Source organism: Ambystoma mexicanum, chromosome 4p, assembly GCF_040938575.1.
Source record: "Ambystoma mexicanum isolate Mex_15411 chromosome 4p, UKY_AmexF1_1, whole genome shotgun sequence".
Lineage (NCBI taxonomy): Eukaryota > Metazoa > Chordata > Amphibia > Caudata > Ambystomatidae > Ambystoma > Ambystoma mexicanum.
The window spans coordinates 1,099,591,478-1,099,618,467 of NC_090927.1; the positions used below are offsets into that span (position 1 = coordinate 1,099,591,478).

Here is a 26,990-nt window from a genome sequence, read left to right on the forward strand (position 1 = left end):
AAACCATTTTCCGGTGAGCCGCTGCCGCCGCCGAGGTATACATGAAAGGGAAGGGGCATGAGCAATGCAGGGAGGAGACTGGTGAGAGAGTGATGAGTGTGTAGGCATGACAGCTGGTCTGGAAACAACAGTGCCGATAAGCCTACAAACCCCATTTTTTCCAGACTGGCACACTACGACTCTGCAGGCGGGTGCCGTCCCGCCCGCAAGGGTCAGACCTGGCGGGCAGAATGGCACCCGCCCGCAGAGTTTCATGGAAGCACCGGCACCGTTATTAATGGTGCCAGTGCTTCTGTGTTCACCATTCCCATTGAGTCCCATGGGACTCAATGGGAATGGGGAATTACAAAATTACCGGCACCTGACTTCCCTGCCGCTGGACTCGGAATAGCCAGGTGGCACCGGGAAGTCAGGTGCCGGTAATTCATTGCGGGTCCTGCGGCAACCTGTCGGTTTTACCGGCATGGTTACCGCCAGACCCGTAATGAGGCCCTTTGAAACATATATATATGCCATGTTGCCCCAATTATCAAAAAAGACTGAAGCTAACTGGCTATCGCTGAGTCTGATCCCGCCCACCTAGTAACAAGCTGATTGCACTAACCATGGCCTTTGGATTTGGACATAGGCAGCTGCACCTGTTAGAAAAAAAGACAGAGGTCCATCCCTTGACTACTAACTAACCAGATTACATCAGCCATGGCCTTAGCAGTGGCCCTTGGCTCATGCCCCCTTTGTTCCTTCCTATTTCATTTTCACTGTCGCCCTGTGTTGCTTTCTATTCCTGTGTAACTGTCACCAGTAATCATTGCCATGCCAATGCATCATTGTCCCATCTCAGCAGGAATGGAAAAACGCTTGAAAATGTATAAAGACTTGTCCATCCTAACTGCAACTCTCCATGTGCCCCCTCCTCCTTTTTAGGACCCTCCCACTGTATACATCCTCCCTGACGCTCTCCTATTACCATCTTTCTCCCGCTCATTTGAATGAGCCATTTTTTTCCAAGCATGTCTTGCGACATTTTCATAGGAATCCCCCCACGGGATTCCCCCTCTAAAATGAAAATGGTCTGGAATAAACAGTCTAACCGTCCCACCCTTACCTCTCCCACTAAACATGCAGTCCTCTTCACCTCTAACCTGATATGAAATTACCTATTTCCCTCCTCCAAATAAAATTTGAGCACTTTTCTTTTTTGGATTTCCTATTACTACAGGAATTTCTCACATTGAGGAAATATAAATGGCGATTTTTCATTTTTGAAAAGGCTTACCGATGAAAATCACCAGGTAAGATGCATAATGTTTTTTTTTTTACAGCCCCATTATGTCCCTCGCAAATTATTTCAGAATTACTGCATGATTTTACCCCAAACAAACAAAAGGCACATCTGCAGCACTTTGTGCCCAAGTTGTTCTTATTTAGTGCAAATTTGTCTAGTGATTTTTTGCCATTTGTGTTCAATGAAAGAACTTTTTTGACTATAGGAAACTTAATTGTGAGTAGGCTGAAAACAGCATTTCATTTTCTTATTAACTTTTGAACTATTGAACGAATGTTCCTATACATTACCAGTTTGGAGGAGCTTTTGACAGGCATTTGTTATGAAAAATGTCATCCAAAGCCATCCAGAGAGCCTAACGTTATATGCAATTGAATTTTGCAAAAAGCCAATGCACATTGGTTTTATCTTAACTATAATAGAGCAGAAACTGACATCATTCTTCAATTTGTAGTCAAAAGTTCTAATGCCAGAGTCATATAGTCTGACGCAGTGCCATTAATACCATGTTTTTTGTATCAAGAGAATCTCCTTTTTCAAATGTAAAACCAACATATTTCATAAACTCCATAAATAATTTAGTGAGATAGCTGTGTCACTAACACACACTCCACTTTTAGCAGTGTCCAACCTGCAGGTCATAGGTTCAAATCCAACATTCTTCCGAGGTCAATAAAGGTAGTCCTGTTTGTATGGTCATTATATTACCTACTGTTTACAGAGCTGCAAAAGAATAGCATTAACAAGTGCTATGTCAGAAAATAAATGTATATATTTAATCATGAGTTGTATTTCAAACCTACGCTGAGAACGCAAACTTAAACGTGTATGAGCATGGTAATACAAAGTAAGAAAAGACCTACCCTTTTGGACACTGAGGTTCAGGGACAGGTTCACATTTGTCTTCCGCCCAGGAGGTGTCACCTAAAAGTAAAGTAGAACGTGTTCAAATCGTCAATCACTATAAAACTATACAAAAGAAAACATATATATTCACTGTGGTTATTGCGTGTACTGTAACACACCCTTTCATATGTCAAGAGCATGTAGATGGAACAAGGGAAGATGGGAGTGAACTAGGACAGTGAAAGGAATGTGATGGGATGGAGAGGGATGAGAAAAGTGGATCTCCAATCAAACGGTCAGCGATGAGTCCTGACAGTGCAGTGGAAGCAGGGTGTTAGTTGAATTAATAACATTGGGTGGGGGGGTTCTGATTTTTTCCCAACAAGTTAAGCAATTTTCCTAACTAAAAAGAAGAGCACAGCAATTTAGAAACCTGAACTTTATTTATTTACATTTAAATGACACAATAGCTCTAATTTACTTTGGCTGCTGTGCCATTGGATCATTTATTGTAATGCCTTACACCCACCTAACAAACATTGTAGAATTATTAATCTCTGAGAAGGGGTTGGGGAACCAAGGCTCAGAATTGATATACCCACGAGTGACATAGGAGACACTTAATTCTGTAGCATATGCTGAACGAATGGTAAAATATTATTATATATAGTGCTACAATAATGTAGTGTGTTATACTATCCATGAGAGAGTAGTGCACACCTAAAAGAATCACTTCTAGATTATATCAATGTTGTCATTTAAGGAAACTAAGGCAGAGGGATGGAAAGTGATTTGGAATAGATCAGATAGTTTGGTCAAGTAGAAAAGCTGTGATTTTAGTCCAGGTTTCCTCTTTCCAGGCAGTAGACTACATCGCCTCACGCGCCACTTTTAGTTTCATATCAAAGTAAACTGCTTTCTTCATAGTTGCCTTTGAGAAGCTACATTAGTACACTTTGTTCAATAAAGTTGACTTCCAAAGCAGGCTTTCTGGATCCCCAAACCTACTTCCCAAGAGTAAGGACTGTCCTGGGACAACATGTCATAGGGTTTGGAAGTCTGAGGTTCTCTTCCAGAACTCTGAAATACTGGTGAATCTGATCCAGCTCTGGCCTGCCATCCCATGGTTTCATGGATGGGCTGGCTGGGTTTTCCCTAATGCTGTGATGGTGGCGAGTTTTGTACTACGTTTAATACTTTGAGATAATCTTGTTCACGTGGAGAAAGAATTTTTCAAAATCTTGGGGTGCAAACCCACTGTGAAAAGTGCCTCCAAGGTTGGCACTGTACAAAACGTGAGAAAAAAGACCTTCGCCGTGAGGCCAGCGGTGTGGGCTGCACACCCGTGGACCACTTAGAAGTGGTTAAATTCAAATATCTATGGATTCAATAATAATTCGCTGTAGTCATAAATTAAATACTTCTTTATTCTTTGCTTATTAGTTTCATAAACTTTTAACCATCTATGGGTATGGTGGTTTAAAGGCTGAGAATGTCACATTGAAGGCCTATGCATTTCGGGTTACAAACCCTTACTCGGGGCCTGTGAACATTAATCTAATGATTGCCTTTTGGTCAAATCTATATACATGGTTGATATGTTATCAACAGTTGGCAGATAATAAAACAGTTTTTGTATTCCAGCAAAAGAACATTCAATATATGCGGTGAAGGAAATCGTCCAGATACATGCAAGTAGCATTGAGAAATGTACGTTACCAATTAGGCGACATTGAAGGAAATGTTTGTGTAGTTCATCATCATCAAACGATTCACCATTTTGTGAAAACACAAACAAAATATAAAAAAAATTAAACAAACTTAGAAATGTGTCCATGTGCAAAAAGCCTATTATATACATTTATAATGTAAAAATAAAAGTAATTAGATGAAAGCAGGTGACTGACCTGCTGTTCGCGTGTTTATGAAAAAATAAATGCTTCTTTGAACTGAGACGATCATGTCCGTGTCAATTAAGTACGCTCACAGGTCTGTAAAATAGATGGTCGACTGTCAGAAAATGAACGTGAGTTAAACGGCGGATAGCCTAAGTGGTGTCTGCTTGGTGTCTTACCTAATTAGTGTCACGTTGCGCCGATCGGCGGCAGGTTGCTGCAGCCACTCGCGTGCAGAACGGAATGAGCTTAGTCATGCAAACTCGAACACCAGCTGAACTCTGCAAACCTTTGCATGCATAATGGAAAGGACTTAGTCGTGGGGGGTTGCCATGGAAAGCAAGGAAATGCTAATCTATTTGAGTGTGCACTGCATTGTGTGTGTTATAAACAAAGCGGCTATCTTACAATGGTGTACGTAGTTACTATTGTTAATCTGGTGAATCTAAAAATGAGCGATTGCTGAAATGATAACCTGAAAGTGTACACCTGAGTATGTTGAAGATGGAAATCAGAATAATGGCGAAGTTTAGAAGAAATTGAAATGTAAAAAATAAGAAAAAGAAACTGAAAAATTAGTACTGGTGAATTGTATGGTAACTAAAGAAATGTAAGACAAAAATAAAAAATGTAAAATTCAAAACATACTATAAATGTTAGAAAAAAGTGAACCGGTATAGAAGTGAGTGATTGATATCAATATTAACTGGTGAAGGCTTAAAACTACAATGAATCTTGCATCGAAAACTAAATACTGATAAACATATAGTGTAGAGACTAAACACAAATTATGAGATTCCTTCATAAAAAACAACTCAAATCAAACTCCTCATTCATCCCTTCTGGTGCCAGAGACCCTAGCTTCTCAATCCATAGTGCTTCTTTCTGTGCTCTCAGTTTTTTCATATTCGTGCTCTGTCCTTTGTTAGGGATCACTTCTAGTACTGCAAATCTCAATTGTGCTACTGTGTGTCCATTCAGAGCAAAGTGTCTTGCCACTGCTGATGTTTGGTTATTTATATGAATGTAGGATTTATGTTCATTAATGCGTATTCGTATTTTCCGTACGGTCTCGCCGACATAATACTTGGCACATGGGCATTTGATTGCATAGATGACGTTTTCTGACAAACAGGTTGCATGATGTTTAAGTTGAATTTTTTCTGCTGTTCTTGGATGCGATATGTAAGGTCCTTTGATAATGTTATTGCAATTGCCACAACTCATGCAAGGATATGTCCCAGGATGTTTATCAGCAGTTTTCAATTCGGATTTCTTACTGTGTGTGTTGACCAATAAGTTTCGTAAATTATTACTATTTTGGTATGCAAACACGGGTGGTTGCATAAACAATTCACATGTCCTTGGATTGTTCTGTAGTATACTCCATCTATTGAGTACAATGTCTTTGATTTTTCGGCTCTGAATTGAGTATTTTGTGACAAAGACCAATTCGGGACTCTTACGTTCAGGATTTTTAGACAACAATTGTGTGCAATCTTGCATATCTGTTTTAGTCCTTGCGGTTACGAGATCATCATCAGGGTATCCTCTTTCTTTGAGTTTCATGTGTAATTTGTCCAATTCAAGATTGCATTCTACTGGATCACTTACGATCCTTTTGATGTGCAACATTTGGCCAAATGGTAAGTTGCAAAGGATGTTGGGTGGGTGAAAGCTCATTCTGTGCAAGAGGTTATTTCTGTCGGTAGGTTTAGAATACAATTTTGTTAGACTTCTGGAACCATCAATCACTGTTTGGACATCCAAATAATGGATATTTGGGTTGCCTATTTCCATAGTAAATTGTATTCTACTGTCAATGTTATTTAGATATAGTAGGAAAGTGTTGAGTTCTTCTTTACTGCCTGACCAAATCCCAAATATGTCGTTGATATACCGGTTCCACTTTTTCAGGTGTCTGCTCCATTGTGGGTGATTAATGATGTGTCTTGTTTCAAAATCGTACATGAACGTGTTTGCATACGACTGTGCCATGGTGGCTCCCATCGCGGTTCCAGTTAGTTGTTTATAATATGTTTCTTTGTATCTGAAACAAGAATGTTCTGAGATGAATTTCAATAGGATCAACAAAAACTCTTTGCTAGCTCCTATTGGTCCTGCATCAAATAGTAGTTTCTCAACTTCTCGTTGTCCTAGGTTGTGTGGAATACTTGTGTAAAGGCTAGCAACGTCTATGGTGAATAGAACATTTTCGGTGGTGAGCTCGATTTCTTCCAGGATTTGTAAAAAGTGAGTAGTATCTTTGACGTACGTAGGGGTCTGTTGAATAATCGGCTGAAGAAAATAGTCGATATATGTACCTAAAGGCTGTAAAATACTTTCAGTGAAGGCCACTATCGGTCTTCCAGGGGGATTTGTGAGTTGTTTATGAATTTTTGGCAAAATGTATATATGTGGCATCTTGGGATATGCAGTCCACAGATAAGCTTTTGTTTTGCTGTTGATCCAGTTGTTCTCTAATGAAGTTTCTAATATGTCATTGAGATCAATTTTGACGTCCTTTGTTGGATCTTGCGGTAATACTCGGTATGCTTCTGATTCTGATAATTGTCTCAAACATTCTGAATCATATTGTGTGGTGTCCTGTATGTCTATCGCACCTCCTTTGTCGGCTGGTCTAATTGTTATCAAGTCATCGGTGAAGAGATTTTTGATGATCGATAGTTCTCCTCGATTTAAATTCCTTCTTTTGGGCTGGTGAAATTGTATTTTCTTAATATCATTTAATACCATATTGTGAAAAATATTGATAGCTGGTACGTGCACTGGTGGGCTAAATGTACTCTTGGGTTTGAATTCAATGTATTCACTTTCTTCTTGGCATTGAGTGTCTTTAGTGTTAGTTGTTTCCGCAAAGTATGTTTTCAATTTAAGTTTACGAACTAGTTTGTACAGTTCTATCTTCATATTGAACATGTTGTTGCTATATGTTGGCACAAACTTAGGACCTTTTTCAAGTGTTCTCACTTCTTTAGTTGTTAGATTTCTAGTTGAAAGGTTGACTACTAATTTCCGATTCGTTTGTAATCGTGTTTTCATCCCTTATCCTCTTTTTCCTAACTCTCCTTGTCCTCTTCCTCGTCCTCCTAAAAAATCTTTCCTTGATAGATTTGTTGGTTGTCTGGGTCTTAGATTGATTCCTGATGTGCTTGCTGTAGAGTTTTCTATTGTTAGGTCTCCTGTAAACACGCGAACAGCAGGTCAGTCACCTGCTTTCATCTCATTACTTTTATTTTTACATTATAAATGTCTATAATAGGCTTTTTGCATATGGACACATTTCTAAGTTTGTTTTATTTTTTTATATTTTGTTCATGTTTTCACAAAATGATGAAGCGTTTGATGATGATGAATTACACAAACATTTCCTTCAATGTCGCCTAATTGGTAACGTACATTTCTCAATGCTACTTGCATGTATATGGACGATTTCCTTCACCGCATATATTGAATGTTCTTTTGCTGCAATACGAAAACTGTTTTATTATCTGCCAACTGTTGATAACATATCAAACATGTATATAGATTTGACCAAAAGGCAATCATTAGACTAATGCCCAGAGGCCCTGAGGAAGGGTTTGTAACCCGAAATGCATAGGCATTCAATGTGACATTCTCAGCCTTTAAACCACCATACCCATAGAAGGTTCAAAGCTTATGAAACTAATAAGCAAAGAATAAAGAAGTATTTAATTTATGACGACAGCGAATTATTGAATCCATAGATATTTGAATTTAACCACTTCTAAGTGGTCCACGGGTGTGCAGCCCACACCACTGGCCTCACGGCCAAGGTCTTTTTCCCCTTCAGCTGACCACCTCATTGATATAGGGTGCCGGACTCCAGGACACTTTCCTCCAAACTACTCCCATATGACCAGCCTGCTTCAACAATATGACTTTTGGTATTCTTTACCCCTTTTGATATTCCATGAGAGGTCTGTCGTGCTGCATCGTAGAGGTGAACTATTTGTTCTTCCCAGTTCCTGCTGTGAATGATAATGTCATCCAAGTTCACTGCTGTAAAGCTATAGTTGGAACACAAAACAGTGTCTACCACCCCTTGGAGGGTGGCTGGTGCTCTATGCAGGACAATGTGGACTACCATAAATCAGAACAGGAATGTCAAGGTCTAAATTAACATTCTTCTCCTGATCCTGGGGTGCCAATGGGATCTACCAATATCCTTTATTTTATATAATTATTTTAATTTAATTTATTTGTAAAGCGTGAAACACTGGCCCTGAGGCTGGAGGCGCCAAGACAAGACATAACATCGTAGAACAGAAAGATGGGCAGTACAGTGCAATGCAGTAACAAGGAAATCTAGCAGAATAGAGCTATTTTCATCCTGCGCTTAAAGATAGTGAGTGAGGGACAAGCTCTCAAGTCCAATGGAAGAGCATTCCAGATCCGAGGGGCTGCATGGGGAAATGCTCTTTGTGCCACATAGGACAGTCGTGTCCTCGGTATCTCCACAAGGCAAGTATTGTTCGATCTCAGCACCCTGCGGGCTGGCAGCAGCGTGAGACAATTGGTCAAATACCTTGGTGCCTGTCCATATAGGCATCTATGCGTAATACACTGTATGCCAAAGGTGATCCTACTAGGGACAGGGAGCCAATGTAGGGCTCCCCCTGGCCGAATAAACATGATCTGTCCTGTGTAGTCACTCAACACCCCACACAGCATTGTTTTGAACGACCTGTATGTGGGTGAGTTCATGTTTAGAGATGACAAGCAGGAGGCTGGAGCAGTAATCTAATTTTGCTCCTATAATGGCACGCACGGATGATGGTGCCGCAGTTTGCTGTAAGAAAAGGGCATAGCTGAACCAGCAGTTTCAGATAGAAGCAGGTGCTGGAGACAAGACTGTTAACTTGTCCTTTCATGGACAGTTCTTGGTCTGACACAACCCCCAAAGTCTTAACCCTAGACACAGTGGAAATGCTACAGTCTTCAACCTTAAAAGATTAATACTCAGGAGTAAGCTTACGCAGCTGAGAGGCAGTACCTAGAACCATGAGTTTTGTTTTCGAATCGTTAAGGGTGAGCCTATTCGTTCGAATCCATGTATGAAAGAGCTTATAAGTGAGGCACAGAGTGCTGGAATCAGCAGTGTGATCCCCCATGAGGGCAACAAGGCATTGCATGTCATCTGCATAGTTTGCATATACAATGCCTGCCCTATCCAGTTGTTCAAACAGGGGGAGCATGAAGATGTTAAAAAGAGTGGGCGACACACACGAGCCCTGCGGCACCCCACTGGTGACCGTAAAATCTTCTGCCTGGGCATCCTTGAAAAATAAAACCTGCTCTACGATCCGCCAAAAAGAACTTCAGCCATTCAGTAGTTGCTGAGGAGAAGTGTGCTGTGCTATCTAGTCTCTCTCCGCCAGTATGGAGTGAACAACCAGGTCAAATGAGGCAAAGAGTAGCACAAGCAATTTGGTATGGCCACCTTACAAAGACTTGAATATGTTTGTTTTTTATTCAAGACGAGCTGACTCTGTGATATGAGCATGCCTGAAACCAGATTGTTTCTGGCCCAAGATATCCTGCTCAGAGAGGAACTTCTCAATTTGTAAGCAGGCCACATTGTTGAGAATTTTCAGCAGGTAAGGAACATTGGTAATGGGCCGATAGTTTCCTGGTGCACTGCAGTCCAGGGAGGGTTTTTGGTTAAGTAAAGAGTGGAAATGAACCTGCAAGGCCCAATTGTCTCAATTAGTTTCTCAATGTGTGGCATTTGGTTTGAATTGAGGTGTGAGATTTCATTTTTTTGTGGAGCTTCCAAGTACCACTAGATTTGGGGACTAGAACAAATGGGGCGGCCCAGTGGCTCCATGAGTAAATGAGGACACCCAAGCCAGCATCTATTGGACTCCACATCTTTTTGGCTAGCTCACCGCATGTGATAGGGCCGAAAGCGGGCAGCCTTCCCCGGAGGTGTCCCAATCCAGTGTAGAATCTACTGTACTGTTACAGAAAGTCTTCCAGATCATGGGTTTTCTGGGATGACTAGTAACCTCAAATGAGCTCTTCATGATTGGACTACAGTTGTTGATGTTCAGCCGTCAGTAGGTGGCAATGAGTGCTGAATCATCTGACTTCCCCCAGGCTTTTAACCAGTTAGTCAGGTGGACCTGGGTAGTCTTCCTCTGATCATCTTGCCGGATACAGTAGTTGTGTCTTTGGGGACTTTCCTTCTATGATCCATGACACTTAGCTGTTTGTTTATTTGAGGAGGTGGAGTGCAGGATGAGTACAATGTCCACCATATGTTTTCTCAATGCTGTTCCTCAATTGTACTGCCTCTTCTGTTTTTCTTTCCTGACTTTCAGGTGTTGCTGGGCCAAGGACTGGATCAGCCCTAACCTCTCAGGGAGGGCTTTAACCAATTTGCTGATATCTTTGTCCTATTCCTCTTGTACTTCCCGTCATCCCTTCAAAATATCCAACACATCTTGAGCCTTCCTTCCATACACAGGCTCAACGGTCAAGTAATGGGTAGAGGATGGTGGTGTTGTTCTAGCAGCAAACAAGGCAGAGGATAACAGTTTATCCCAATTTCTTGCATCTTCATCAACCAATTTCCAATGGAAATTCTTCAGTGTTTGTTAAAAGTGCTCAACTAGCCCATCGGTTTGGGAATTAGGTGTTTCGGAATATTCTTGACATTGTTGGAACACATGAAGAAGGCTTAAGGTTATGCGGTTGCATAATCCGTTATATAACCAAGATGTTCCTGTCTTAGAGGAGCACATAGGTCAAAGGACATGCAACCCAACATGTCAGGAGGGCACGTTAATAATGGGGAGATGCAGTAGGTGCTATAGCAACATTCATTTGGGATGTCGTTTGGCATTTGGGGGACTGTAAACACCACTGATGGATATCTTGATGTACCCCTAGCCAAAAGAGCCAGCTGAGGACATGTTCCTGAGTCTTGGACACCCATTGATGCGATAATGGCAGGCAGGAGCATGCTAGTTCAGTGATAGCTTGTTGGTATTTCACTATTTCACTGGTACCAATATTTTGCAGCATATGGGACCTCCTTCTTGGACATGATTCTTGACCCAGTAAAATAAACTCTTCTATTCAAAGAAGTAAGGTCCTGCGGTTCTGAGAACTGTTAATGTCAAATGCAGTGATCAAAACTGTCGGTAATGCAAGGTCCTGGTGCTGAGCATGCCCAACCCCCTCCCTGGATATGGTACTTAAACACTCTGGCTTGCCCTTTATTTCTATTTCAATCTCAGAAATTCCTTCTCAGTCACTTAAGGGACGTAGGCTTTGCAGATCAATTGAGGAATTACATCTCCTTCCTTAATCATAAACTACTCAGTACAATAGTTAAACAAAAGGACTGTTACCATAGCCTAGTAGTCTATCCTGATCAATCACCCTGGTACCCACATCAGTCATAAACCTCACTGCTAAACAATGCCAGGGGGCTATCTGTCCATGCATTCCCTCTGGAAAGATGACCTTTTGACTCATGAAAACGAGGGCTTAACATTTTGGGGCCGCCACCAGCTGCTGATCAATGTTACATAGGTCTAGGCTTGCTGAGCCAGGTGTTGCACTATTGGGAAGATGGGCTAGTCCTATATCACGGACCATTTGAAGATGGGGCTAGGCATCTGTAGTAGCCTTTGTGCATCCCACCGCTGACACATGTGTCTTGGGCAGAGTGAGTGGGAAGCACAAACAGACTGACACAATAATGTTGTTCCCAAGGATATACAATGTATTTGGAGAAAAAAAAGAATGAAAGATCGCTTCTTGTTTTGGGCCTGTCCTGGATCCACTCCAACCTCCAGCAGACTACCCTTGACTTTGTCTTCAGGTTCTGGGTTTTCATGGTTGCCAAATCCATTTCCACAGAGATTGAAGTACGGGCCTAACCAGGCATATATTTCACGGGCTTGGCTAGGTCTGAAGTTCTCTTCCAGAAGACTGAGACTGAGGTGAATCTGTTCCAACAGGGGTCCACTCTCCCAGTGTTTTTTGGATGGGCTAGGGGTGTTCCCTGCCACCTGACCACCTCCCTATTGTAGGGTCCCGGTCTACGGAACACTCCCCGCGTTACCCATTCTGATGAGCCACAGCGAAATTGTGCCTCCTCCCACTTCGGATATCAGCCCTCATCATACCTAATCTGCAGGAATACCAGTGGTCTAACTTGCTAGAAGGGGGTCCTTTGCCCTCCTCCTCCAATATTACAATTATTTCTCCCCCTCTATCTTTTATCTTTCTTCCTGTGAAATAAAGGTTCCCGTGCTCTCAAGCCTCCTCTACTTCCTCTACAGATATCTCTCTCCCACCAACATCCCCAAAAACTATTCCTCTAAATGCTAGCCCTCCTCCCACAATACAACTCCTTGATGGCAATCCTCCTTTGTCAATATGACTTCTTCCAGATGGTAACCTCTCCCTCCAACGTAACTTCCTCCCTCCAACTTCCAACACTGACCCCCTGGCTCTTCTCTCAATAAACCTTATGCTCACCTGTCACCTCCAAACACCTTCCTCCAGCTTCTTCTCGAACACCACACCATTTCTGACTGAACAAGGTGGCGTTTATAGTCTGGTTTCTCATCCCCAACCCTGGGTGATGGTCAGGGACAATGACTGCACCTGTGTTGTGTAGGTATGTCTGTTCATTCATTGGGCCATCAGTCTGTAGTCACATCAGCTAAAAAGGTCTCAGCATGAGCTTATATTAAGGCCCGTCTTGGAATTTGAAGCTGCCCACGCCATGTATGTGGTCTCCTTCCCTCCCCTTTGGAGCCCTGCTGACATTGCCTGCTTTTAATTTGACACTCTGGTTTTCCAGTGTGTAAATCAAATGCTGTGGAAACCCTTGGTAAGCAGAGGCGGCTGTCGATGGTTAGTGTAAAGCTTTTGACACAGGGAACTGGTAACTTTGTAATCCCAAGGAGGCTTGATGGTGCTGGAGAAAAGTGCTTGCTTATTTTGTTCACATGGATAATGTGCGTAAATTTCATTTTACTCTTTTTGCTTGTTAAGGGCAACTATGCATCCACAGGACTTATAATCCTTTGTGGCAGGAGCAAAGACACTGTTACTGAAGAGGGGTGTGTGTCCAAAAGAAGCCAGAAGCAGCCCAAGCCCTACGGCACACAACGGGAGAAAGAAAGAATCCAGTGAGTGTTAGCGAGCATTCTGATCCCTTGTGCAAACCAAGGCAGGCAACTGTATCCAGTAGAATCACACAAGTAGGAGTGAAAGCTATCTTAACACGACCGCTGATTGCTGGACAATGGGAAGTATGAAAAGTAGCACTTGCATATGAGTGAACTTTCTTCGTTTTACTCGTGTAAGAACATTTTTTTGAAAAATCGTTAAATAAATATTCGTACCTTTGAAATCAGATCAAAGATTGGTGGTGTATACCTAAAAGTGATTCTAAGGTGAAGGCGAAACCAAGAATCAATCACAAAGCAGTCGAAGAACAAAGTAACACTGAAAGTAAGTGAATGAACATTAACTTTTATGAGTTATGGAGAGCAAGCATTGCCCAAGCCAAGAGTGAAACAAGTGTTGCCCAAGCCAAGAGTCAATCAAACCTTTTCCAAGGCTAAGAGTCTTGCAAGCATTGTCCTAGACTAAAAAGGACAAGCATTGCCCAAACCAAAGGCATGCAAGTATTGCCTAAAGTGAAAATAGACTGATAATATGGTCTATGGTTAAACTACTCTTGTTGGCAGGAAGTAAAGCAGCCAATGCAGGGTTGGGAACGGGAAGCTTGTTCATTCAAACAGTGCACTGGAAGTTGTTATAACTCATACTACCAAAGCCAAGAAGAGGAAAGGTAGAATTACATCATAAGGGCATTTTGGTTGTTGTGATGCAGAAAGACAAGACTGGCAAAGAGGCTGCGCTTCTGGAAAGTGAATGGTCAGAAGAAGAGTGCCTTGCTTAATTGAAGGTGTTAAGGTGCACTAAAGTGAATTTTGTCTTTTCTGAAAAGTTGTTCAAAGTCACTAAGATACACATTGCTGCAGTTGTGGTAATACATTGTGTTGTAAGTAGATTTAAACCTTCAGAAGCATAGTTGAATGTTGAACACTATGGAGCAGGCGAGTAGACTCACATGGTGAATTTGACAGATGTTAACCTGATTTGAGAGTTATTCAGGTAAAAGCAGAAGTGCTGTGAAGTCATCCTGACAAAGCTATACACTGTGATTTACACCAATATAAAGAAGCTTAAGAAATACTGCCAAAAGCTGCAGTTCTTTTCCCTTGCCGGAAATAGTGTTTCATTAAATCTGACAAGGAACTGTAGTTTTTCTTAGACATTTATAATTTGTGGCAAAGCATCTTGAACTGGAACATCCCTGATGCTATTTACCGAAGTGGAAAATCTTTATTCAAGGAAGAGAAGAAGCCTTTCTATTCGTTGAATATTGATTTACAGAATTTTCTTTTCACACAGTGAAGGAGCCATGAACTGAACTGAAACTTTATTGTGAACCCAGGTTTCCTTGTTTCCTTTCTTGTTGAACACTAGAACTAAAACTAACTTGAAACCTGGGGAAGGGGGTCTTACCTAGTTTACCAAGAGAGACTGTGAATATATTAGAAATACATTTACTGACATTGTTGTGAATTGCCATATATTCTCTTTGTATAGTTTACATGTAAGTGTGGGGGGCAGATATCCCTTGTTAGAGTGTTTCCTTTAGTTTTGGATGGGCAGGGAAATCCTCCTCAGGGTAGGGAAAGTGAGGCACTTGTTGAAACGTATAATTTAATAAAATGGCACAATTTGAGAAATCATCTAAAAGTTGTCCGTCGCACACTTCTGACCCCTTACCGGATCCAGTCAAGCGATCCGTAGGATACCTCCTCCAGGTCCAGAATCCACTAGCTTGGGGTGGCCCCTCACCCTGTTGACCACTGTACTGCCAGCCCCAGAGGTTAGGCAGGGAATGTTGTTACAGTATACTTGCATTTGTCCACTTGAGTGAAATGCTTTATAGAAACATAACATTACTCTTTTTATTGGTAAGGAAAGTTTTCCCTAAAATCAATGCAAGTCTTTTCTGCTGGGATCTCAAAGTTTTGGTGTGATTAGGCTGAAAAGGGACTCTCCTAGGACTGACAGTGCAGGTACCATGTCTCAGCCTGGATGCGACTGAAGCGGCTGGTAAATAAGAGATTATCGCTCCTATCGCCATGCCCTCAGCAATCAACCTCATGTTCGATTGCTCCCTGATATCTCAACGGGGGCCTATGCACTTGTGTGTTTGTGGCGCAATAGCAAGATCCTACTATTCGCCACCTGAATTCCTGGCCAGGCACAGGAACATTACCTTTGCAGAGTCAACTCGCTTCCACACATACACATAGAGAAGCCAGCTTCCCTTCTGTGCAGCTGGGGGACATCCCAAGGCACTTCAGCTCTCCACTCTGTTCTAAAGTCAGACATTTGAAGGTTTATGTTTATGTGAATACCTGCTACAACCAAACATATTTTGGGAGGTGTCTCCCTGCTCTTGCAGTGCTAATGAACCGATCTATCTCCACATTTGGAGGGTGGTAGCCTCCATACCCAGTGCCTCCAGTACTTATTTAAAGTAGACCACAAGCAATCCCTGATCTGTGGTCTAAGCAGCAATGGGGCGGCATACTTGAATTGCCGAAGAGTTGTTTATAAAGTTCTCTTGGAGCAGTGGTCCATGGGTATGTGCTGTGGAAGTGATGATGTAAGATTAGCAGAACACTAGTGGGATAGATGATTTAGTTTAACCCATGCATTAATCAGGCTATAAAGGTAACAGACTTGGGTTTAGACAGATGCCTGCAATTCTTTAGGGGCAACTCCCATACATAACATATTGGCCTATCTGGCCTACTGAGTTCAAAAGGTGTGTAGGATGGGGCTAGACTAAAGGAAGATGCAAGGATTAATAGCCTTTTGAGGTGTCTAGACTCCTCCAACCACAAATCCATGGCCTACGTTCCATTTCTTAAGTATTTTTTCATTCTCTTGTTAGTTCCCCATCTCTACAGTGATGCTGAAGGGGAATAGGGGAATAATGCCTAAATATCCTACGTTTTACACTATAACTTACACAAGGGGGTCAGATGTACACAAATTATTTTGGGAGAAACAAACAAGTGCAAGGGCCTGCTCCAAAGGACCTAATGTCTCAGATCTGTTTTTCCTAGCCATTCAGAGACCGAGCAAAAGAGCACCCAGCTTCTTCTTGACTCACTCACAGTCTCTGGGATATACAGAGCAGCACACATCTCTGGGATATACCGACCAGCACACGTCTCTGGGATACACAGACCAGCACACGTCTCTGGGAGATACAGACCAGCACACATCTCTGGGATATACAGACCTGCACACGTCTCTGGGATAAACAGATCAGCACACGTCTCTGGGAGATACAGACCAGCACACGTCTCTGGGATATACAGACCTGCACACATCTCTGGGATATACAGAGCAGCACACGTCTCTGGGATATACAGACCAGCACAAGTCTCTGGGATATACAGAGCAGCAGACGTCTCTGGGATAAACAGACCAGCACACCTCTCTGGGATATACAGACCAGCACATGTCTCTGGGATATACAGAGCAGCACACTGGGATATACAGAGCAGCACACGTCTCTGGGATATACAGAGGGATATACAGACCGGCACACATCTCTGGGATATACAGACTAGCACAAGTCTCTGGGATATACAGAGCAGCAGACGTCTCTGGGATAAACAGACCAGCACACGTCTCTAGGATATACAGACCAGCACATGTCTCTGGGATATACAGAGCAGCACACTGGGATATACAGAGCAGCACACGTCTCTGGGATATACAGAGGGATATACAGACCGGCACACATCTCTGGGATATACAGACTAGCACACGTCTCTGGGATATACAGAGCAGCACACGTCTCTGGGATATACAGACCAGCACACGTCTCTGGGATATACAGAGCAGCACACGTCTCTGGGATATACAGACCTGCACACGTCTCTGTATCTTTTGACTTTTCCTCTTAGGCATTTCTAGGCCATGGGTGGCCTTCCCTGGCTCCTCGGTGCAGCAATTGCCTACCAACTTTAACTTCTCTTCAGCGATTCCCTACCATCAGATATTTCCCCCTTTGCCAGGATTGTTGTGAAGCTAAAGTTATCACCCACTGCCAAAGGTTGCCCTCCTGAGCCTGAGCTCATAGTAAGCTCAAACTCTCTCCTTCTGGTCCCTGGCTCGCCAGGGACTGAGCTATAACCCCGGCAGGCTTGTAGCAATCGGGCGTGGGTCATGGTCTGAGTGAATGAAAGAATCACAAGTATAGCTTCTCCCTTCAATGTGGTGCATCCAACCGAGGGCCATTTTAATGGGAGGAGTCGAGCACATTTTTGGAATGGAGGTCTGCCCTAGACAAGCAATAATCGTCCACATCAGGGGAACCAATCGCTACTTCCCTATTGCTGCATCCATGTACACTGCTAAAAACCCGCCTGAAGCCACTAGGATTCAGCCCCTATTAATGGTAAGACCGAGTTCTGCTTTTGCTAGTTCTACTGACTGTTGCTGGCTATTACTAATAACTCTTTGGCAACATGAGGCATTCCCGCGTTTTCAATAAAGATGGATGACCATTGTTTGTCATTTCTGTAAAAGATGTTGGCTGTTCCCTCCACTTTGAGTTTACTGAAATGTTGGTTGTTGGTAAGTGCATGTTAACGTTTGGAATGTCATTACTCCAGGAAGCAGGGATGGCCTCCCATGCTCCTCTCAGTCTGCTGATTGACTTTGATGTGTGTAGTGATATAAAGAAATTGCAAGGTAGGTGAAAGCGGTCAGATTCTTACCCTACCTTTGCAGACGCTCTTGTAGTCGGTGCAGCAGTCTCTGTTCTCCAGGCAGTCATCTGAGCAAGAACAATGGAAGTCAGATCTGCGTCTCTCGCCGCAGCGTACCCTGCTGCACGTCCATAGCTGAGCTGCAGATTGGTAACAAGAAATAAGCACACCTTAATGGAATAATATATTTATTTACGCACTCCATGGTCAAAAGTGAACTTTCATACAGGAATAGTCTTTGGCTGCTTTGTTAGTGCCCAAGCACCTGTGAATTTAGGGGATAATGAAAAAACAAGTGCACTAAGGGCCTCCTTACAAGTTGGGCGGTATTCTGGTGGGAAATCCACCAGAATATCACCCAATGAATTACCGCTACCGCCACTTGGTCCAGCGGATTTACTGCCGGATTACAAGTAGGGGTGGCGGTGTTAGTCCCCATTCATTTGTAGTCGGTTCTAAGTGATCCGACCGCGGCTGATTTTGCCGCGGTCGGAATGTTCACATGAGAAAGGTGCGAACCACCAAAAGTTTGCATCTTTCTCATGCGAGCACACTTACATACTACGGGGCCTGCAGGGGTTTCCCCCGCAACACCCTGCTCACTATACTGTGAAGTATTGTGAGCGGGAGGGTTGCGGGGGACACCCCCGCAGCCCCTGTTTTTTTGTTGTTTTTTTTGCGGGTGTGCTGGCGGGGTGTCCCCCGCAACACCCGCAACACCCCGCTCACTATACCACACAGTTTTTTACTTACCTGCAATGCTACCACCAAAGGTTCAAACTTTTGGTGTTTGAACCTTTGGTGGTAGCATTTTTAGAACTTTTGGTCCTCGCGACCATTTCTAGTCAGGCAACAGGTACAATTCCTTGTAGTCTATAGGACACCATGGGGGATTTCAGCAGAATTACTGCGGAAGTAATCCCGCCGGCGGTAATGGTGCCGATATTGCCGATTTTCCAGCTAAACGAGGGAGAATTTATGTCCAGCATGATGCTGGAGGTAATTCATCAACTCCAGGGCAAAACTTGCATGATGGCGGAGCAGGAAAAGTGGAAGTTATTCTGTAACAGCCACTTTTTTCCTGCGCTGCCATACTTGGAAAAGTTCTAATTAGGTATGTTGAAGAATCTAACTATGTAAAGAGATCCTAAGTCAGAGAGGATTTTGTGGGTTGTGTTGAAAACATAACATATTGGCCCAAGCAGATTTGCAAAAAGAGTAAAGGTCATGGATCAATTAAGGAGAGAAGAGAAAAGGAAAAAGAAATTGAGACAATGGGCCATGGTAGGCGTTTACCGTTACCACCAATCAGCACTGCAGGATTGCCATGGGATAATGGCGCAGTTAGTCTTTACACCTCCCTTTGACACTCCACTGTGCAAACTGAGTAAACGCAGGCAGCATTTTACTATTGATTTCTATGGAATCTGCTTGCTTTTTGCTGGTGGGAAGTCAGGAAGAGTCCATAGGAATCCACAGCATTTATGCCAGCATGCAAATGTCATGCTGGGGTAGATCCATTTGTATTGTGGAGAGAGAGGGGAGGCAGAATCGTACTTTAAGGTCTGTGCCCCTTCTCCAACATAGAAATGAATGACAATATGGCGTGGAGTAAAATGAATGTGTACAATGTTTCCGCATACATCTTATGCGTGGAGTCTAGTCCACACCACGTTGCACATGAGCCCCGTGTGTTCTCTGTCTGTAAGAATGAAAGTAGGAGTCTATGTGAGGCGCATCACCTGGACACCCCTATTCATTGTCCCTCCTTCTGCCTGCAATTCGTGCTACCCCCTGAAACCGTACTAGTTGCAGTTCTAAAGGAAGGTCAAAATCGAAGAGGCAAGAAGCCTATCTCTTCATACAACATAGCCAAAAAGTGAGGGTTTTGGTATGTTTTCACTGATCTAGACTCAGTGGGGGTTGGAGATTTCCAGCCCCCTTTGGGAGAATCTGTGGGTGTCCGGGGCCCCCTCCGTAGGCAGTAACCAGATGCTTCTGGAGGTGGTTCTTGCTTGAATTTGATTTCCTTAAAGTTTTTCCTTTTCACAAAGGAGAAGTGAGGGAGTGGGTGTTATTGCAATGCCTTTTATGTTACGACTGTTGATTTAAAGTGTGGTACGGAATCCTGCAGGACACGTCTGATGCAATATGTGACATTAAGCCATTCACAGGATCGCAGCTTTTCATGGGTTGAAAATAAACCTTTGTTTCCAAGTGACACGTATTTGGCAGAGCAAACCCTCTGCCCTGTTCTGATGTCTTAAAGGATTAAAGGATCTTTTTTTTGGTAACAGCTGTATGGTGAAACTACAAGAGTGTGCACAACCTGTTCGGTGAGTCAGATATGTGCAAGACACAAATTCACGCAATCCTTGCTTCTCCATAGAAATTGACTGAGTTGCAAAGTAAAACTATTTTCTACAACTGCAAACCACCACTTGATGTGATTTGCTCTATATTGAGTTTTGTTATGTGAATGCATCTTGTGTTAATATCATCCATATCCGAGTTACTCATTGTGGTTTGAAATACTGACCTGGAGCAGATGGTTTTATTACACATGCATATTAAAGAAATCTCAGGTTGGCCAATGTCAGATGCTCTGCAACTCTTGTCGTTTAGGCTCCGATCAGATTGCATTCTGGTATGTGTAGTCCTGTGTTTTATACTGGCAAACTACAACTATAAATATCGTACAGGAATACTGAATGATGTGAGCAAAATAGCCAGAACTTGTCTAACATCCATACTTTTCTCAGGACAACTAAAGATGCAACAAAAAAAGTGCAGTGTGAAATGCACACATTTGCAAACTGTGCAGGCTAGGTTTCCACGTTCAGCTATTCTTGCATTTCCTGGGAAAAACTCTCTGCCTAATGGATCTTATTTTATTTGGCTGCCAAACATGGAATCACCTGGAAGTGGTTCTGTGAACTGTGAACTGTAAAAAAAAAAACCTAATTATGTTTTGCTGCATATATGTTAAGTTATGTTACCTTATGCTATGGAGCTTTTATAGCGTGCCAACCACCAGCATAGAGGTATAATAAGGATAAATAATATGCATAATTTAAATAATGCGCATCACACGCTCAATTGCCCTTTAGCTCGTTCTTGTTCATGGCACCCCAACACCTGTGAGCCATGGTACCTAGCTAACAGAAAAGTCAAATAAATGAGTTACTACAATGTTTGGCTGGTGAGGGGTTTTCCTGGTTTTTGATTCTGCAACAGGAGTGAATGAGTCCACAATAATCCTCAGGAGGAGTACAGGATTTACAGGCACATCCAGGATACACACTTGTGGCCCACAGCTTGCCCACAGATTACTACAGCAAATGGATCAACCTGCTGGGGTGCCTTGCACATTATATTCAATGTATATATTATGTGGGGTTCCCTTTTTAAGGATACGTGAAAAATAAGGGTTGATCATTTAAGAGGGGAAGGTGGAGTCAGGTCAAAAAGGAATGCAATGTAATATACCTGGCTTGTGTCTGCACAAAGTCTTTCATTTGTGTGACCTTTTCTCACCACAAAAGGGATGGTTGCACAGCTTTGACTTAATCCTGACCACTTTCATTGATCTGGGCAGACTTCAGACCTTCACTTTTTAGCCCATCTGTCCCATTACAAAACGAGGCTGGCCAGTTGCAAATCAGTCTTGGTCCGGCAACCAATGTGTGTTACGTAAGGTTGCCCAAAACAATGTCAGTAGTTATGATTAATTTGCAACCTTCTATCAACACCTTTTAGTTTGGTGGCAAGCAGACTGTCATTAAAAATCAAGACCTAGCCAGTGTGTCACCAACAGATACAAGCTATTAGAAAAGCAGATAAAGGAGGAGCCATAGTACCACAAAATAGAGTTGACTATATCACAGAATGGAAAAGGCAACTAGGAGACACCTTGTTTATAAAGTGTTAAAAACAGACCCTACAGAACAGCTACAAGCATTGATAACGAATAAAGTAGAAAAAGAATGTGCACGCCAATGGCTCACCAAAAAGGAAGCTGAGTACTTGACAACTACCAAACCTAGTATACCCAAATTGTATACCTTGCCTAAGGTCCATAAAACTCTGGACAAACTGCCAGGTAGAACCAATAGTCTCAGGCACAGGCTCCATACTAGAACCACTAGTTACATTTGCTGCTCATTTTCTGAAGGGATATGTGGTAGAAATGCCATCCTATATGCAAGATACCACCAGTGTAATCAATCTGATAGAAGAGTATCCCTTCGAGAAGCAACAAGATATACTGGTAGGTCTAGACAAAGCAACGTTGAGATGCAGGAATAACCCCTAATTCATTCATCCTGTGCTACACTAATATGGCTTTGACAGAAAGTTACTTTCTCTTCAACAACACTTTTTACCAACAAATCCATGGAACAGTCATGGGGTCAGCGGTAGCACCAACACTAGCTAATTTATGCGTAGAGAGTTTGGAAAGAAGCACAATTCTAACAAATGACAACCCATTTAAAGATCAGATGAAATTATGGAAAAGATACATTGATGATGTGTTAATGGTTTGACACGGAGATCAAGTCAGTCTACAGGCCTTTTTTGAATGGCTTAATAATCAAAACCCTTTCTTGAAATTCACCCATAGTAGGACTAAATAAAAAAATCGATTTCTTAGATATCACTATCTATGTAGATATCCAATTGAATGTTTTAAAAGTTAGACCCTTCCACAAACTGACCAATAAATACTCACTGCTTGCTTATAACAGTTCCCATCTGAAACATATACGAAACAGTCTACCTTTTGGTCAGTTTTTACATTTGAAATGTAATAGCACTAATAAAAGTGAATTTGAAAAGGAGCTATCCGAACAAGATCATTGAAAGAGCACTTAAACGAGCATCTAACAATCATCGTGGTGCGCTACTAGAATATAGAAACAAACAAGATAAGAACGATGACATCGTGTTTGTGAGTACTTATAACCCAATGACCAATCAAATCAAAAACATTATCACAAGAAATTGGCACATCTTATTAAAAGGACCAACTCCAATTCAAAAACCTAGATGTGCATATAAAAGAGGGAGAAATCTCAAGGAAATTTTAACATTTAATGATGTCTCAGAACACAATCTGAAACAAAGAACCATTACTGAACAATGGGGAATTAACAAACCAGTGGGACACAGTCCATGCGGCAGTTCTAGAGGCTGCGCACAAACTGAAAGAACCACAGAAATAGATATTGGCTTGAAAGAGCTATGGCAACAAAAGAGTTTTACTAATTGCAACACCATGTGGGTAATCTATCTAATATGGTGTCCCTGTACCAAAATATAAATAGGGAAAACAGAACGTAAAATTACAACACGTATAGATGAACACAAAAGCTGTATAAGGAATAAGATTCGTACAGCCCCCATGGTCTGGCATTTCATAACATATAGTCATAATTGCGACAAATTAAAATGGTCAGTATTAAGAAAAATGTGTGTCTCAAACAACAATAACTCTGACAAAAAAACAAAAAAGAAGAAATTAGGCTGATTTGTTTCAGAAACATCTATGAGACAGGAATGAAGGAGCATTGAGATTGGTAACGCATGGTGATGTGATTCACTAATTTGCAGTCAACATAGAATCACTTCAAATCAAGCTGTACCCAGCCAAAATAAATTGAGTAATTATTTACTTTCCAGACATCAGCATACATACATTAAATATATGAATGACAATGTTCGTATCTATTAGATAAGTGTGTTTAACCATCAACATTAGACCTTATAAAATGACCACCACATTCAACAACATCTTTCAGCCTATAGAAACTAACAAAAGACTTTATTTAACCGACTGCCCATGTTCACTGTGTCATCGGCAAAAGACACAGTGCCGCAGCATTATGCTCAATTGTAGGATAGAATAACACAAGCCCGGGTAAGTACCCCTTACATTTATGTTCCAAATGAGTAGAGAGTATCAAACAGAGTGAAAAAACACAGCCAATAAGATCAGTGTTTAACACACTCGCCCAGTGTTTTTATCTTTTCACAGGAAACTTAGAGCGAAAGCAAAAAAGGGAATTACATCCTTACATGATGGATATTCCTGCACACACAATTTTGTGTGCATATTGCAAGTAAACTCTTCTCCGACCTACATTGAAAGAGTATGAATAGCTTAAAATAGTTAACCATATTATATACATCATGAATATGTTTCTCAAATACGAGATAACTAAGTAGTAGAGAATAATGGATAAACTCGATTGAATTGCAGACAGCTGGTGCCTACACTCCTTAGCCGAAGAGTACCCGTTAATAACTAGAATTCTGAAGACTGTTACAAGAAATTATGAATTCATTTAAATGAACAACTCAGGCAAAATAAATCAATCAAGTAAGTGGACCAATGGCCAGGTACACATACGTATAATCTGCAAACAGCTACTAATCTATGGCTCCATCCATTTGTATCGCAACAGAAAAAGAAAACACGAAGAAATGTATATTCTTCCCTACCTATTCCGACTAAATGATCCAATAGGTAAGTGTGAGCACATGAATAATACCTTTCATGAAGTGAATAAGTCATCTTTTCACTTAACTACAATGGACCATCCATTAACATAAAGTTGTTTGTATTTCTATATACAGGCGATCATAGAATCTGAAAAGGAGGTATTGACAATATTAATGCAAGTACTCCCACCATATAAACACAATAACTGCCATTGAACATTCCCCTGAAGAATTTTCTAAAATTAATGACAACGAAAACGAAGAAAGGAAACATGTTGGGATAATATTGGCCTCATGTAAATCTGTTGGGCTACTCATTTTTAACCATGAGTCAATAACTGATTAACTCTTAGATCAATCACATGTAATGTTTTTATGTATTTGTATATGCACTGTGATTAACACGTTATTTATATATACTGTAGTTTTAAGATACAATATGTAATAATTTTTTACTCTTATTAATTAAAATACTAATTGAAGTATTGTATTGTACGGTCCTTTGTATCAGATTTTACACGTCAGGTCTCTATGTTACTGCTTTATAATAAATGTAACCAGGACCGACTGAGGTGTACACAATCCTGGTGTCACCTCTAATATCTGTAAACCAACAGACACGTACCTGTGATGCCACTTATCATGACATCAACTAGGTCAAAGATTGTGACATAAGGTTCAGCTCCTCCTTCCACCCACCCCGTACATTTACCCCTGCATGTGGTTGCCATATTTCTGCTTAGGACCTTTGTCATTCACATAGAAAGGAAAATCAAGGGACGTGATGGTATAAAAACGAGTATTCGGATAAAGGAGAGATGGGGTTGTGAGAGGTGAGCAAGAGTCTTACACTAAACTGACTAAGGGAAAACTGGGCCTCTTTGAATTCCAGGGCGAGGCAGGGACGTCAGTCCACCAAAATGCCAGGGGTAGCAGAAGTGACATCACTAAACCCTTGACCTCTGGTGACATCATAGGAAGTGATGTAATTTGACCCCGCCCCAACGTGACATCACAGGAAGCAATGGAACACGACTTTTCACCCCTTGACAAAACAGGACGTGGCATCACATAGCATTGGGCCTCATTACGACCCAGGCGTTAAGGGTTAACGCCGTCGTTAACCCTTAACGCCTGATTCTGATTTTAACGGCTGCTTTTAGCAGCCGTTAAAATCCATGGCGCTAACCTGCCATGATGCTAATTACGCCACCGTAATTTACGGTGGCGTAATTAGCGCCTTCCCCACTCCCATTATGCCCTCTGGGGCAAAAATGGGAATGGGGAAGGGAAAATGGGAAATGGGGATTTACCGCCCCACTCACCTTGGAATGGGGCGGTAAATCCGCCATCCACCATGGTGTAAACGTAGTTTACACCATGGTGGTAATGTTGGCGCAATTAGCGCCTGGGTCTTAATGACCCCCATTGTTCCTAAGTACACTACGAAAAATATGGTGAGGACATCACTGTAATGTGATATACATTTCATACAAGAATGGATTACCACATGTATCATTAATATCAGTGTGGTATAGGCCCATATTACCAAATTACTGTTTATGGAAGCAGAAGTCCAAGGCCAAATGAAAATGATGTGTTAATATATAGCACTTACGCTTAAGTACTTTATATAGAACAAATATACATACAATATCAGCCAACCAGTGTTGGTACTTATTTATCAACCTCAGAAACATGAAAGGCTGAGTTAGCTTTGCCGGGATTCGAACCTGCAAACTACAGATCGCACACACGTTGCAGCAGTGAGTGCTCAACCCACTGAGCTATCTTAACGGCTATAGCTATTTTACCGGCTATAGTAAATTGAGCAATTACATGTCTGAATGTTCTCAAAGTCCGAAAGCAAATTACACTCTGTAGTGGATACCATTAAACTGGTAACTGAGATTTAAAAGCAGGCTACTTCATCTGCAGGTGTGGTGCAAAGTTGGCCACATGTCAAGCCTGCGCGGATCTACTTTTCAGGCTTCACAGGTTGGCAAAATACATACCATTGGGAGGCTTCATAACTCTGTATTGAAGAATTTAGAGTAGAACAGGGAAAGCAGCGCACTCACATAGCATCCAGTATACTGGGCACTCGTTACCTCATACATGCAAACAAACACACTGAACAGCATGCCAGGGCGACAGGAAAGATAGACACATTACAACAAAGGAATAATTGTGGCACAATGAAATCAAGGGCCACTTTATGTGCTATGGTCAACCAGTTCCACATTGTACACACGTTTTTAGGCACAAGGATGTTGTCAAGTGATCGCGAACACCGCAATTGAATATCTTGTGATGAGAGATAGTGGCAGAAAAAAACATGCTATAACTGCAACTTGCAAAAAGCAAAATACATAGTCCAAAATGGATGCTTATTCTACTCTAAATGCGTTTTGGAAGTTTTTGTCTGAATTGTGAATTTGAGGTGTTTAAGAACAGACCACATCAGTGACTCACTCCCTGAAGTGAGCCTGAAATAAACCTTTAATGAGTCTAGCAATTATTTTACAGAATTCCAGAAAGAAAAATTATTTGTTATTCCTGTTCTTT

General features: G+C 41.8%; 1 protein-coding gene across 2 annotated transcripts in view; it reads right to left on the reverse strand.

Moving 5' to 3' along the window:
• The window catches only part of ENPP3 (ectonucleotide pyrophosphatase/phosphodiesterase 3), a 759,459-nt gene that overhangs the window by 451,178 nt on the left and 281,291 nt on the right, over nucleotides 1-26,990 (reverse strand). For both annotated transcript variants that reach the window (XM_069606685.1, XM_069606686.1), the window contains exons 4-5: nucleotides 17,933-18,058; nucleotides 2,149-2,209 (exon numbers count right to left, since the gene is read on the reverse strand). In XM_069606685.1, coding sequence (XP_069462786.1) covers nucleotides 2,149-2,209; nucleotides 17,933-18,058 — 187 coding nt within the window. The remainder of the gene's footprint in view (nucleotides 1-2,148; nucleotides 2,210-17,932; nucleotides 18,059-26,990) is intronic.